We start from the raw sequence: 14,786 nt of genomic DNA on the forward strand, positions 1-14,786 counted from the left end.
ACACATTCAATGTTTAAGACAGAAATAAAAAAGGAAGAGGAGAACCACAGGTGGACTGCTCTCCTCGAACAAATAGCTGAACTTTCAAACAAACAGTCTTTCTCTCTCTCCAGCTTATGAAGTCATCTGATTGAAAATAGTTCTGTAACATTTAGGAGGTCAAGTAGTGTACAATAGAACCTTTTTCAGGTAAAAAAACCTCATGCAGATAAAAATCTTCAAACTGTTGCAGAAGAACGAGTTTCTCCTCTCCCACACTCACTAACGGCAAAAACATTCACTTTAAAACTTAGATAATTCACATTTTACCTCATGGTCTGTAACACCGTTAAGAAGAACTAGCGTTATGCATCATTTCACTGGTTTTCAACAGCACACTTGGAAAAGTATATCAAAAGAATTGTTCCTCTGCTCAGTGACTTAGACACTTTCATAATCATGTCCCCACTCAGGCAAAAAGGGATTATTTTTTTCCCCATTTAAAATGTACACGCACAGACTAGAGGGCAGCACTAGCCAACAATATGAATGTTTTGAAGATAGCCGACTTTTTGAATAGTCAAGCTCTGCTAATTTAGAGCAAACTTTCTTCTACCCCTTCATTCCATAAGATACTGGTTTAGGTTGTTCAGGCGCAATGACACTACTATCAGATTAGTTTACTAGTCAGAGGCAACAGCTACATATCAGTTTCTTCATTACAATCACCTATTTAATCCACACACTGCACATTTCACAGGGATCTCAGGAGAGAGTCATTGCACAAATGACTTTTGGAATTCACTTTGAGCTTCAGAGAGTTTAGGTTTTACCACCTCAAAGCAAAATGTAGATAAAAAAACAGATTTTTCCCCACGGTTTTGAATGGTTAATGGTATTTATTTTATGTTTTCTAATGTTTTACTGTGCAAGTGTGCTTCATGTGTCCTTTTGGGCAAGCAGATCCAGAGCTTTTTCCCTAGTCCATGCACTCAGGAACCACCCTGGCAATGCAGGTGAGAAAAAGAAGATCCTACCCTCCAGAGACCCACAGGCACCTCTAGCTAATGCAAGCCCATACAGAGAGCCTAGAGAACACCAATGTACTACCTAATTCTTAAGTATAACTCAAATCCTGCTTTGAAGATGAGTATTAACCTTGTGCTGGCATCATTTCCAACAACAAGAAAAGTACCAGGGAAAAATGGAGGAATATGGGCTCTTTCGCATTTGTACTGAGAAGTTTGCCAGATCTCTTCATGGTGGGAGAGCTTGAGAAAAGACAGTGCCCAGAGGAAACAGAATTATCACCTGAACTTTTGGTCACAGGTGTCAGCTCGTGCTTTCACAAATGCATATTCCAGAGTGTTAAAAGATACATTGTCTCGAGCATTACAAAAAGTCACAACAACCATAGAGATCCACCTCTCCCACTATCTTCTGGCTAAGAAAAGCAATTAGCAGATACTTACAGAAAACCTACAAGGATCATGGCAAGCCCATAGGGACTTTCCTCCTGATACCCTTCCATCATCCAAAGGTATATCTTCTTGAACTAGATGTTGAACCTAGACCATGGTGTTTAATTCCTCACCTATAGCAAACAGCCATATCCTATGCTCCACTACATCTCACTCCCACTCTGGAGCAAATCCTACAGCAGCTCTAAAAAGCCCAAAATCCATGGCTGATCGCCATCTGCCATCCAACCTACTGACAGATTTCTTATTGCCACCATTCTTAGTAACCTCTGGCGTTTCGTATATCTAGAAAAATCCATTTGTCCATAGCATCTTTTGGATATTCAGAAATCAAAATTAAGTATAAACTCTCCAGTGGATTTCTTCTTATTTCCTTCTTCAGAGCTCTTCAGGTTATGGAGATTTTTTCATAAAGTCACTTATTACGGCACAGCTTCTGAAGTAAACCAGGAAGGGGCTTGTGGTACTTTCATGTGCCACAATAAATTTAACAGACTAAATGAGTTAACTTCACCTCATATCAGGACATTACTCTCTCCAGCATACAAAAAACCCCAGTCTTTTAAACAACAGGAACTTATTATGAACAATAACAACCTGAAAACAATACAAGCAGGCTCCTATAATTTTATGGGGCCCTAGACCACTCCATGTCAAGAAGCCTCATTGCAGCTGGGGTAGTTTTCAGGCAAACTTTCTCAACCAAAATATACATTTAAAAGTCGGAAGGAATGGCAACATTTTGGTTTTCTAAGATTAACTGTTGTGGTCTTCAATTTCAGAGTCCATTCAGAAAATTAAATTATACATGGCGAAGAGTACCTCTTACTTCTCAAGAGTTTTAAAAACAAGCATATAGAAATAACAAATGATGTAATTTACAGTGGATTTGGAAGGCAGGGAATGAATCACAATCACATGCACTCTCTACTTGGTTTCAATTCATGTAGTGCTGTCTGCAAGTATTAGACAAGAATCAGTCAGAAGACAGAACAGAAAATATGACAACCAGCTACTGCTTTTTCTATTTTTGTGAGGTAATCAGTCAGAATTCTGCTCTCCCAAGCCTGTTGAGAAAAATAAGAAAAAAAAAAAAACTAGCAGAATGGCAAAAAAGGTTTTGTCTAAAATTAACAAGAAGAGAATATTTTTCTCTTAATCACTGCATATCAATTCCCTTTGCAAACAACACAAGCTGTGACAAGAAAAAGAGCAGAGCCTCATTTAGTCACTTGACAGTTCCCAAAGCTTTCTATCTTTCACTGGGTTGGAATTAAATTTGGTTCATGCTGAATAATCAATACAGTACTGAATTGCTAGTCAGGTAAAGAGTGGTATTTTCCCACATGAGGAGACAAGCCTAGAGAACTACAGCCATGCAACTCTCTTCCTCTGCTCCCCTCCCCCCAATGCAGCCTTTCCTGTGAAAACACACACAGTCATTTATTGTATTTCTAGGGGAATACAGATTTTACTGAGGAGAAAATCTTGTGTCTCTGACCATGTTCCAAATAACAAAAGTCAGACATTTTATTATAATGCATTTCCCATAAACCTGAGCACCTTTAAATCCAAAATTATTTCAATATACTATCAATTCTTAATATAAAAATCTATTTAACAAGCCAATTTTAATATACTGGCTTCAGACAAGTACATTATAAAATGCAGATGAAAGGAGCACTTCAAAAGCAGGAACAGGTCAGATAAATAAAGATAGCACAATCATACGATTCAAATATATTCTCATGCAGATGGTTGAAGAGACTTTGAGCCCTTTTGTCTTTTCCTTTAACAAGCTTGTAAGTTCAAACTCATCTCCTTATTCAGTGAGCACAGCACTGCACTGATGTCTAAAGTGGTAACATACTAGGATTTTTGCAGACTGCGTATAATTAGCAAAAAGAATAGGAGTTTTACTGCTGCCCATTCAAATAATTATATTGGGATGATTCTTGAGACACTATCTATCCCAAATTATTCACTCTGGCTTTTTTACAAAAGAACGAGTTACCTGCCTGTGCATTACTGACCCAGAAAATCCTCTCTGCTATCTTAAATCACCAGTTATCTCATACATTTTGTACATTGCTTTTGTTCTTCGCCACCGGTCAGGACTATATGTCCTGCCCAAGGCTAAGTTGACTCTACAACTACTGATAAGAGTTGAATCGTTTAAGAAAGAAACCCAACACAAGCCTGGTTTTAATAGGTAAGGGTTGTGGAGGCACATAGCCTCCATTGCTTTTTCAGAACAGTGAATGGTGAACTGCAGCGTGGTGTAGGAAAGAGTGGCCAGAAACTTCTGAAATCAGCTCTGTTGCTGAGGAAATTGTTCTATGAAACTATAACAAAAGATGCTTGATGGGAGAAGAGGCAGAAACAGTCTAAGTCACAGTTAAGAGAAACTTCCCTTGAAAAAAATTGTACAGAACAGGAGACGAAAGGTTCACAAAGATTCCAGCTTCTGCAAATCTTAAAGAATATCTCCTCAACATTATCAGTTAAGACATACTGTCACAGATTTGAAGCATGGGGGGATAAAGCTGTAGTGAACTTTCAGGGTTTCTTTGTTATCTGACCCTTCAGAAGCTGGCTTTAGCCAAAAGATGAGCCCTGTGGGGTAGAAGAAACTGAGAAGCCAGGGTGTCTATTGCTCCAGGATATGCCTGGTGTAGTAGATGGTTTATTTCTCATCCACCATAAATGAATTACTAGAAGACACACCACCAACTCAAAATTTTATGTAGCAGCTGGGGAATCTGCTGAGGATATACTTATCAGTTGAGGTCTGTTTTACAACCTCTGCTCATAACGCAAACCATCAGCTCATATTGGCTCAGCCTTTTGCTGACAGGGACGGTGTCACGTATCCCACAAGGTGGCTGGAAGCCGCCAGCGGACAATGGGGTGAGCGGCTGACACAGGCCATTGCAGCCCTGGCAGAACAATGCAGCTGCTGGAGAGGTTGGCCCTGATGAAGGAAACTCACTTCTCCCAGGTTGTTCTAAGGGAGGGACACTGAAGTCATGGAAATTCCCCAGCAGTAAAGGAGAACAAAAGAAGAGGTGGTGGAAACTGCCGTTAAAAAGAGACAGGCTCTCTAAACCTGCTGCTGCCAGACTTGGACAGCTTCTTCCAGGCCTGAAAGAGGAGAAGAGGATCCCCTGGCTGACAGAAAACCACACTGCTCTGCAGGACACATTCCCCCAGGAAGCATAGATTAAAAAAAAAAAAAAATCCCTCAAAGAGAAGACAACAGTTTTACAGCTCCTCACTATCCCCTGTTGGTTCACGTGGTTGAGAGCACAGCTGCTGCTCAGACTGGGGATGCCCCTGGGCACAGCAGAGTTCTCCATACCAGAGACAGCCATGAAACCCCCCTCTGCCCTGCACCCAGAATCCAGGCTCTGCACAAGTGCATCTTTCTTGTTTTTGCATGGATCTGGAAGTCTCTAGATTTCCTCTCCTGATTAAAGGTGTGGCTGCTGAAGAAATTAGTGTACAGAGCCTCCAAATTCCTTACTGCCGTTGTCATATGTCTGCAATAGGAGTAACTGCAGGGCCAGGGTGAGGGGAGGGGTGTGCTGCACCATGGCTGTGGCTCGGCACTGCTCTGGGACCATTGAATCCCCCTTTCTAGCAAGAATAACTCTGCAAGGTCTCTGCACCTGGAGAGGAAACTCAAGGAGTAATCCATATAAAATAGAGTAAAATATCTGGTAAAAATCTCCCAAATCCCCACATATTCTTCCCTTATTTTTTTTTTTAATTAAAAAAATGGTGATTATACAGCTTACTTCTCTTAGTAGTAGAACCACAATTAGTGTTTTAAACGGAACAAAGGGAAAAGTTACATTGATTTATATATTAATTAAAACACCAGGAGAAAAAGCATTGGCTAAGTGCTCCCATTGACTGCCACAGTTTTTGGACCAGGCCCAGAAGAAGGCTGGAATAAGTGGCGAAACATTTTATTTTCTACCTCTTTAGTGGCTACTGCGAACAATGGAAAATACAAGCACATACCTAGAATAACTCTATCCCTTGCAAAATGAGATCACACCTAAAAATACTTCGCCTTGTTGCTGTATAATTTCAGTTTATGATAATAGCAATTGCACACATACAGTGAAGAGGAAAAAATGGTTTTACCCAAGTGCTGGGTAAAAACTCAGTACTGCAGAATTTCTGCTAGAGAAGCAGCTCTAAATCTGCAATGATTGAGACTCCTCAAACAGCAGAATGGGCAGTCCAGTTATTGCATGCACAACGTGAAATAAGTTAGTAAAAAGCCAGAGGTTTGAGTTACCAAATTATTGCTTGGAGACAGGAAAAGCTATGTGGCAACAATGATGACTTTTTGTATTGAAATTATTTCAAGTATTAATAAACAACTGCAAAATGTACCTGAATTTTAATTTCCCATTTTGAAATAATTAGTGCTATTATTTAGATACCCACACATAAACCCAAACAGCTTGAATTTCCTGGGATATACATCTGCTAATAATTTTTTTACTTTGGTCTAGGATCCAAGCCTGAATCATCAGGCCCTGTCACTTTCTATCACAAAAGTGTTTAACTGCTTGTATCAGAGACTGTTCAGTGTCCTGGCCTCTCAAAGTGCAAAGGTATTTTCCAGGAGTTTACATTTTACTTTAAAATAACCATCTCCTACATTTAAATTTCCATGGAAACTTCTGAACAGCCAACTTTTACAGCTGTGTTGCCCTTCTATTAATTTAATCACTTCTTGATCAGAGAAAATAGTGTTGGTTAAGCTAAAAAACTCCATTTAATGTAATTTTCTAGTGTTGCTTCAGCTCTCTTCTAAGTAGCACAGACCTAATACCGAACAATATTTCTGTAACCTAAAGAAGAATACATTAACATTCATAGAACAGCTCATCGCTGACCTGAAGACAAGAGCACCATTTTCTTAGGCGGCTTCCCCAACTCTGTTACATACAGAAAGAATTGGTTTGGATTTTAATTCTAAAACTGCTAATGAGGTTCATTTCCAAATGTGCAACCCCTCAAAAAATAGAAAAATAGATGGTAGCAAATACAAAGTTACTGCAGGAACAGAAATACATGCAATTGCTCTAGAGAGCATGGAGCTGACCCTACTCCCTTCTCTGCCAGTGGGAATTTTACCAGTGGCCTCAGCGAAAGCACAGCTTGGCTAGTGATTTTCTAACACTTGAAGGCAATTATTTTTACTCCAAACTGCAGAAATAGCCTCCCTCTCTGGTTCAGTTCTCAGCCCGAAGCTGTAGCCCTGCCAGCACTGTTAATGTCATTGTTTGCAAAGCGTATTCCCAGTCTCGCGTACGCCCACGCAGGGCTTCCAGCTCCCGGCTGTGATGTCCCCCCCACCACATTGTTCCAGCTCCCCCTGCTTCCTCGCCTCCCACCCCGTCCCCCCACCATTGTTGTCCCCCTGCACCCACCCTGCATTGTTCTCACGCTTGCCTGCCATCTCCACCTGGGAGGGACCCTTCCTCTCTCCCACTCCTCGCAGCAGCTCAGGCTCCTTTCTTACCTACTTCCATATATTCCACTGACCTATTGGCATCAAAACATTTTCCCTTTCTGAAGAAATATTACATAAACTGTCGTCTCTAGATCCCACAGCTTTCACGAGCTGTGGGCACTCTGCCTTGAGAAGCCCAGACCAAAGCATCTTAAAGAAGAAGATTATTCTTATTTCATTGTTATGGACTTTAGATCAGGCCTGAAAGGCAGTGTTGCTGCATTTTCAGAAAGGATATAAAAGGCTAGGGTAAAAACATGTTGCCGCTACAGAACAGAAATATGTAACAAGACAGGTATGTAGGGATCGCTATTATTACATTTTTACAATATCTATGTACAGAAGTGACTGGCATGATTTAAACAGGCTCCATTGTTGCAATAAAGTTAAATGCTTTCTAAACCGTGCTTTTCCTTTTTTCTGTGTGTAAATATAAGTGGAACTGAAAGTGCACTTCTGAAAAGAACAAGGCAAGCCTCACATTTAGATGTAGTTGTGTTAACTGCAGACAGGATTTTGAAAACACCTCATTTATGGCTGTATATCTATGTCCAGATGTATATGAAGTTTATAAACTTTTTTTCATTTACCAATTAAATAATGACTGAATGTTCAAAAACTTTTTTAAATACACGCAAATAGATGATGGTTCTTTTGAAACAGTTACCTGCAACATGCTGTATTTCCCATATAGCCATATAGGGACACCAGCCTGAAATTTCTATGTACTTTATTTTTTTCCTATGATACTACCTTCAAAATGATACTTTCTCTTTTCACTAATTCATATAAAAACAGTACGTATAAACTGTTTTCCAGGCTAAAGGAAAAGTGAGTCTTTGGTAATCCTTGTGAAGAAGGGCATCTATATATAATTTGAGTAGAAGTACAACAGAAACAAAACCAAATACTTCCTTTTATGAATAAATTATATCATTTGTATTTTAATACCTTGAAAACTAGTTAAATCTTACCGTGGCTTAAACGATGAAAGCAGTAATATGCAAAGTCCACTCCCAAGAGTGTCAAGTACCAGGTCCATTGTGAGTCCCAGGGCAGTTCAAAGAGCCTGTAGTTATTCCATACGTAGATATAACTAATTAATTCAACACTTCTGAATAAAACACTGAAAGAGAGAAATCCAAAAAGTTTTAACAATAATTTTGCCAACTTTAATTACAGAATCTTTTTACTGATTTCTCATTTATAATGATTTATTACTTATAATCATTTATTCATTTATCAGATAGGAGTCTTTTTGCAACACATAAAACCTGTTTCCAAGCTCTGCAACCTCTGTCAAGAAATACTACTATTAAGTATAACCTTTGCTTAAGATCCACAAGGTTTTTAAAACCAACCACCACCAGCACTGTAGCATGCTCAAAGGCCAAAGCACTCCTGTGCTCTGCAGGTGCTATGATGTTCCTGTTTCCCAAAATCTGGAAGAACCCCATATTTCCTAACTCATAAATCAGAAGTGACTTAAGTATAGCAGCAATTATACTCAAACACTAACCCATGACACTGACTATTTTGAAATCTCTTGACTATTTCCATTGTAAGGAAGGGCACAGAAAGTGACAGGACTTTTGGGAGCAGTGATATTCAGTCTGTTCTGCATATCACTTCACTTTAAAAGAGGATAAAAGCATCAGGAGGAAGCAAAGCCCAGCCCTTTGAAAAGAAGGGAACGGACAATTATTAGAGAAAAACAGCAGGACTGACCCAAAAGGGAAAGGAAAAAAAATACTAATTTGTAAAGGCAGAAAAGCCATCAGACAGCAGCTTTTATTGCTGCGAAGTTCCTGAACTACAGGGAGTAAGCAGCTACCCCTGACCTAACACAGGCCAGTACTGAGACCAAAAGAAGAAAGTAGCTCTCAGATGGGCAGGCTACATCCAGAGATAACTTCCCACTACAAATCAATAGAAACTTGAGTTGCCAGTCACACCCTTCCCTCAATACTCCATACATGGTTTTGCTGAGTGAATTTTGACAGATTGGGAAAGTGTTAACCCCAGTACCAGAGAGATTAGAGACCATGGGCACTGGCTTGGCCCAGGTGACAACTATCTTAGGTAGCTGTGAAATGATCCCTACACAACAGATTGATACACATTTAAGGTGGAGTTTTTGAAGAAGAGTGGTCCACAGAATGATCTGCAGCAGCTTCCTCACATCTTCTCCTTTGCTGTGTTGCAGAAAATAAGGGACTGTGGTGAGCAGAACCAAGGCAGCCTCAGAAAAGCAGCAGGCAGAAAAAAAAGTAGGGAAAAGATACTGACTGTAGGAAATATCTATATTCTCTTTTAGAGAATTAAATGTACCTTAGTTTAGGGCCAAAGACTCTGAAAGAAAGCATCAGCTTTAGCACCATACTCTACACACAGAAACATATAATCTGGTTTTCAGATGCTTTGCTGTTGGTGTATGTTGGGGTTTGTTTGGCAAGTGAAGAAATTATCAGAACGCCACCTTTACACAGAGTTGTGCAAGATCGAAATCTGTAAATCATATTGATGGTTGAAGGAAGGCTGAGAGATTCAGACTTAGGGAACTTCAACTGGAGACTACAAATAGCATACCTGTAAGTCACTACTTAAACAGAGGCAGTAACAAACTGTACAGGTGACACAGACTTCCAAAACCTCTGCTGTCACAGACCAGCACAAGTCTCATTTTAGTCTCATGTGAAACCTTACACTGAACTATGCATCTCTTCGTCTCCAAGTCTGCCTTTTTCTTTCTTCCCTTTGTTTAGCTAGATTTTTTTTATATATAGTTTACAGTATGGCCCCCAAACTACTTGAATGTGCAAAAGACACATTATACTTGTGCTCCTCATAAGCCTTCTTTCACACACCTGAAAACCATCTCTGAAAACAGTCTGGCCATGCACTGTCCTTCAGGGCAGCTGCACTAAAACATGAGTTCAGTGGGTTCCAACTTGAACATAGAAGATTTCACCTCAACATAAGGAGAAACTTCTTTACAGAGCACTGGAACAGGCTCCCCAGGGGGGTTGTGGAGTCTCTTTCTCTGGAAACTTTCAAAACCCAGCTGGATGCATTCCTGTGCAGACTACACTAAGTGATCCTGCTCTGGCAGGGGGGATGGACCTGATGATCTCTTGAGGTCCCTTCCAACCTCTGATATACTGTGAGACTGTGATGAGGGAACCTCAACAAACCTGGATGCTTCAGCTTGTGAACCATCCATCATGCTATATGCCTGATCTGTGGTCACTTTCATATCCTTGCAGAGACATCTATTCTGAGCTTTTATACTTCTGCCATTAGCACCTCTTCCAATAATAGCGTTTTGAATAAGACTAGAAGGAAACATCTTGAGTTTTTGTGCTGCTAGGTTCTTTATCAACACAGAAAAAGAGTCAGTTGAAAATCCGAAGCTCCCAAAACTAGCCTGCAAGCAGAATATAGTATCACATCTACCTTTTGATCCCAAGAAGCAGAAGCATTACAAAGAGCTGTACTGCTTCTTTGGGAAGAAGAAAAGTAATATCTTTTCCACAAACAGCTGCCACATTTTACCTGCAACTCATTCCTACCTTTAATACAATCATTCCAGCTTTTTTCTTGGACAAAACCAAAGCACAGCAAAGCCCATGAAGTTTCATTTTAGCAGCTGGCAGATGAAGAATTTCTCTCAACTAGCAATGACAGGTGTACCTACCACTTCAAAAACATCTCAGCTATGCCCAGAAGTTGTACCATACACCTGGAAAATGTTTAATTTTCATAAGAGCTGTGTTCTATAAATATTTTTAAAGATTATATGTGTTCAATTCACCTCTTGAGGCATCTGTAAAGTTCAGTATACATTCTCAGTCCTTTTCACAACAGGTCAGAAGGGAGCTGATATTATTCAATCACAATGAAAGGGCCATTTCTTAACATCTTTTCAATGACCAGGAAATTTAAAACACCTCTTCCAACATGGAGTATCAGTTATTATTAGGCACTGTTTTCTTACTTTATTCTTTTGCTTTTATTAACATATAATGCCTTTCCTTTTCCACAGGCTGAGCCCAAGGTGTAAAATTTGAGCTATCCCTGCAACTCATTTTTTATATATATAACTGGCTGTACGTTCTTCTCTTCATGCTTGAATTGCAACTCTATAGCACACAACACTAGCTGATTACTGTAATTAATTTAGAGCAATCCATCATATCACTATGCAATGTTGGAGAAAGAAGAGTTGCTTAGCTAAGTATTTTTTCAAAAATTTACAGTGTGGTAGATAGGAAAGTCAAGTTCACTTGGAGTTCTAAAGGTTTACATTGTCCCTTTTCTTCTCCCTGAAGTTCCATTTTCACTTCTTGAAAATACAGAAGAGAACTTAAGAAAACTTTCTTCTCATTTAAATTTTAAGTTTTAACCATAAATATGACAGAGGCAGATAGGTAAGGCTTTTGTCATCTAGTCCGATCCTCTGCATAAAGAATAATAAATCCTAAAACAGACAGACTGTGTAGAACACTTTATTATATACATAGCATAGATTTATCTTCTTGGATTGCAAACATTTCTGCTGATAATTTGCTTATTATGTGCAAAGTGCATACCTAGGCAACTGTTTTGACTTTGAGAGAGAGCTCTCATCTCCTTGCTTCTGAAGTTCCTACAGACTTTAGTCAAAGGTGGTAACATTTGCTTTTAAAAAGCATTTCCCCACTTCTCTTTCCACTGGGTCAGATTATCACATCCTTTAATTTGAAAAAAAGTCCAAGAAGGAAATTCTGGGAGATGAACTCTCCATGTGGAAATGAAGATGCACTTATGGTAGATCCCTATGGAATAATGGAGGAGGGAAAAGGTGGAGGAAATTCAATTGGAAGAAAAGGCAGCTGCCCGGTTCAAAGAATGCAAAGTCCCATTTTGCTTCCTTTGACTTACAGATCAACTTTAGAACCTGAAACCAACGTTTTAGGAAACTTTCTTCCACAATGCCCTGGAGAGTTACCAAAAGGGGAAGGAGTTAGAGACAGTAGTTGGCTCTCTTCTGAGCATGGAGGAAGATCCATGTATCAAAAGCAAAGACCCCAAGGAAACTGCCTCAGCTCTCACTACTATTGCAATCACTACCTCATGTCACACTGGGAAGTGGCCTGGGGCCCCTGAGCAAAAAGCACAACTCTACAGCTGGACCTACAAACACTTGGCTCTCAAGGGGTCTAACAGAGTTGCGTCCTTGGAGGTCAGACAGAGAGTGAAACATGCTAAGACACCCTGGTCAGAAGGTTATATTATCATTAAAAATAGTGAGATATTATTAATCCAGAATCCCTGGGTTAAATAAATTCAGTTTTTCTAGTACAATTTAAACTACATGAATGTAAAATTTCAAAATGTTGAACAAAGGCAGTTTCTCCTCAATAATATAAAATTATTCAGACCATATATGTAACAGCAGGATACATGAATAATTAAATGCTGTGTAAGCCTTTGTTTCGGTAGAAAGCATAAGGATTTCCATTTCCAGGGATACTTATAGAGCTTTTTTTTCCCCCCAGATAAAAAACTGGCTCCAGTCACAATTGAAATAAACATTTTGATAGCATGATTTCAGTGAAAGGGAGAGGAGGTAGAGCAGCTTTGAGAAAAGGTCCATTTACAAAACAAAGCAAACCTCCTGCAACTGAAATCCCCTTTTATTTCCTGTACAGGTGCCAGGTCTTGAACAGACACCCAATTTATTACCTTGTCAGCTGACTTATTAGGGTTGACACAAATCGAGCTAAAATATGCCTGACATACTGCAGTCAAGGCTTTTTTCATGCTTTAGCACAAAGCCAAACTTTCCACAAGGTGGAGGGAAAGGGAGAGGGAGCTGTGGGAGTTCTATTCCCTGTTTTCCATCATCAAGATGAATACGATCCTCTCCCATTCCTAATATGCAAAACCAGTCATGAAATAACCCAAGGCTAAAAAATAATTCACCAAAATGATACAGCTGGGAAATGATTATCAGGCTCTGGAAAGCCCTTGATTACAGGAAATAGCACCTACATTTTGAGAAAATGTTCCCACCAGACACAAAAGCTGAATCAAAGCCTCTTCCTCAATACAACTTTCTTCTTTAGCATTTTAGCCTAAACAGTGCAAACCCACAGTTTTCCTCAAAGAGAAAAAAACCCCACCTACCAAATGAGGTAAAATAGAGACAAGTTTGGTATCCCTATTATCTGTATTGTACTCAGTATTGCGTAATGTTTTGTCTCATAGAGCTGGCCTTTTCTTCACCAAACCTGCTCCTCTTGCACTTCACTTTTTATCCTTTAATTTAAGATACTAATATTAATTTACAGTAGTGAGTGGAATACAACATGAAACAACAGGTTTTTGAAGGAAAAGAATAAAAGTTAGTCTTAGGATTTTTTATTAAGTCCAAGTCCTGCCTATATATTTCAAGTCACTTGCTGCTTATCTTTACTCTTTCATACATAAATAAGCAACCAATTAAAAATTCAGCACAACTTAAATATTTTCCGGAGAAGTTCCACTGTCTTAGTGATATAATCCATAGTGGTAATACATTTTGTCTTGAGTTTATGCAAGGTCTTCTGGTAAATTTTAGTGAAAAGACTGCAAATCCTAGTTTCAAAACTTAGTTCAGCTGAGCTTCTGTCATTGTAATGCACTTCCTTTTCCTATTTATTTTACCCCTACTGGCCCAGCACACTGGCAGTAAATTCCGTTCCAGTGAATTCAGGACACACAACACCAAAAGATTCTAGAACATCACCTTCTGCAAGACAACAAACCTGACTTTTCAATATTTGTATAAACAGTATCATAAAAGTGTAATACAAATACTTGCTTAGCATTTTTTTCCAATAAAAGATGTGATTTTGATCTCTCCTACTTGGTTGTCCCACTGAAGTCAGCAAATTCTCACTAAAGCTTAAGTTAGATTAGGAAACAAGCCTATTACACTCTCCAAGGTCATATATAAACAGAAGAAATAAATTCAGTTTAATAGAATTCTCTTCCCTTATCTAGAACAACAGAATTTGCAACAGATGATTTTTCCTGTGGCCTTCAGAAATATGATGAAATAAATTCAGTGAGATGTCATAGCACATCAAGCAATTAAACGAGGGAAAACACTCGCATGAGAACATTTATTGAACTGCTTTGGCCATATTTCTGAACTTTAAAAATTCTAGTTTGGTTTTGTCCATGACACATACAACTGTGAAAGTCTATTCTTTTCAGATCTGTTACACTGACTTACAAAATCTGAGACATTCTCCCCCACTTTCCATAAATTCTAGGTGTTGACCAAGGAAACTAGGTTGGCCAGCTCTAAAACTGCTACCCCTGTGCTCCATCTAGTGGAATCTTGATTTAAGTTTAATGCATCTTTTATCAGAGCAGTCAGAAGGGTCCCCTACAAGTTTTCTTTTCAAAATGCATGCTGACACGATGTATCTTACAGAAAAATACAGAAATGTGGAATAAAGAGCTACACATCATTTCATGGTGTTTGGTGCAATTGGTATATTTTGTGAGCTACAGAGACTACTGGACTTAATTACTAATACATTTCCAGTAAGTGTAAACTCAGTTCACAGTTTGCACTTTCACAGAAGAGAACAAGTATATTTGAGAGCAAACACTGACAGCTTGTCTTTGTTTCTAAAGACATGGCAGGTGCAAAGCTGGGCTCTGAGATTCACAAACAAGCGATCACCAAGCATTTACTGGCCTCACTCTATAGAAAAAAACAATTAATAAATACTATGGGTGGAGACAAA

At 39.1% G+C, this 14,786-nt stretch overlaps 1 protein-coding gene across 1 annotated transcript in view; it reads right to left on the reverse strand.

The window, feature by feature from the left end:
• Nucleotides 1–14,786, reverse strand: part of AGMO (alkylglycerol monooxygenase) — a 182,965-nt gene that overhangs the window by 155,010 nt on the left and 13,169 nt on the right. Inside the window, exon 3 of the mRNA XM_054384821.1 lies at nt 7,974–8,125. Within this exon, the coding sequence (XP_054240796.1) occupies nt 7,974–8,125 (152 nt within the window). The remainder of the gene's footprint in view (nt 1–7,973; nt 8,126–14,786) is intronic.

The sequence above is a fragment of the Indicator indicator genome, chromosome 11 (assembly GCF_027791375.1).
Source record: "Indicator indicator isolate 239-I01 chromosome 11, UM_Iind_1.1, whole genome shotgun sequence".
Lineage (NCBI taxonomy): Eukaryota > Metazoa > Chordata > Aves > Piciformes > Indicatoridae > Indicator > Indicator indicator.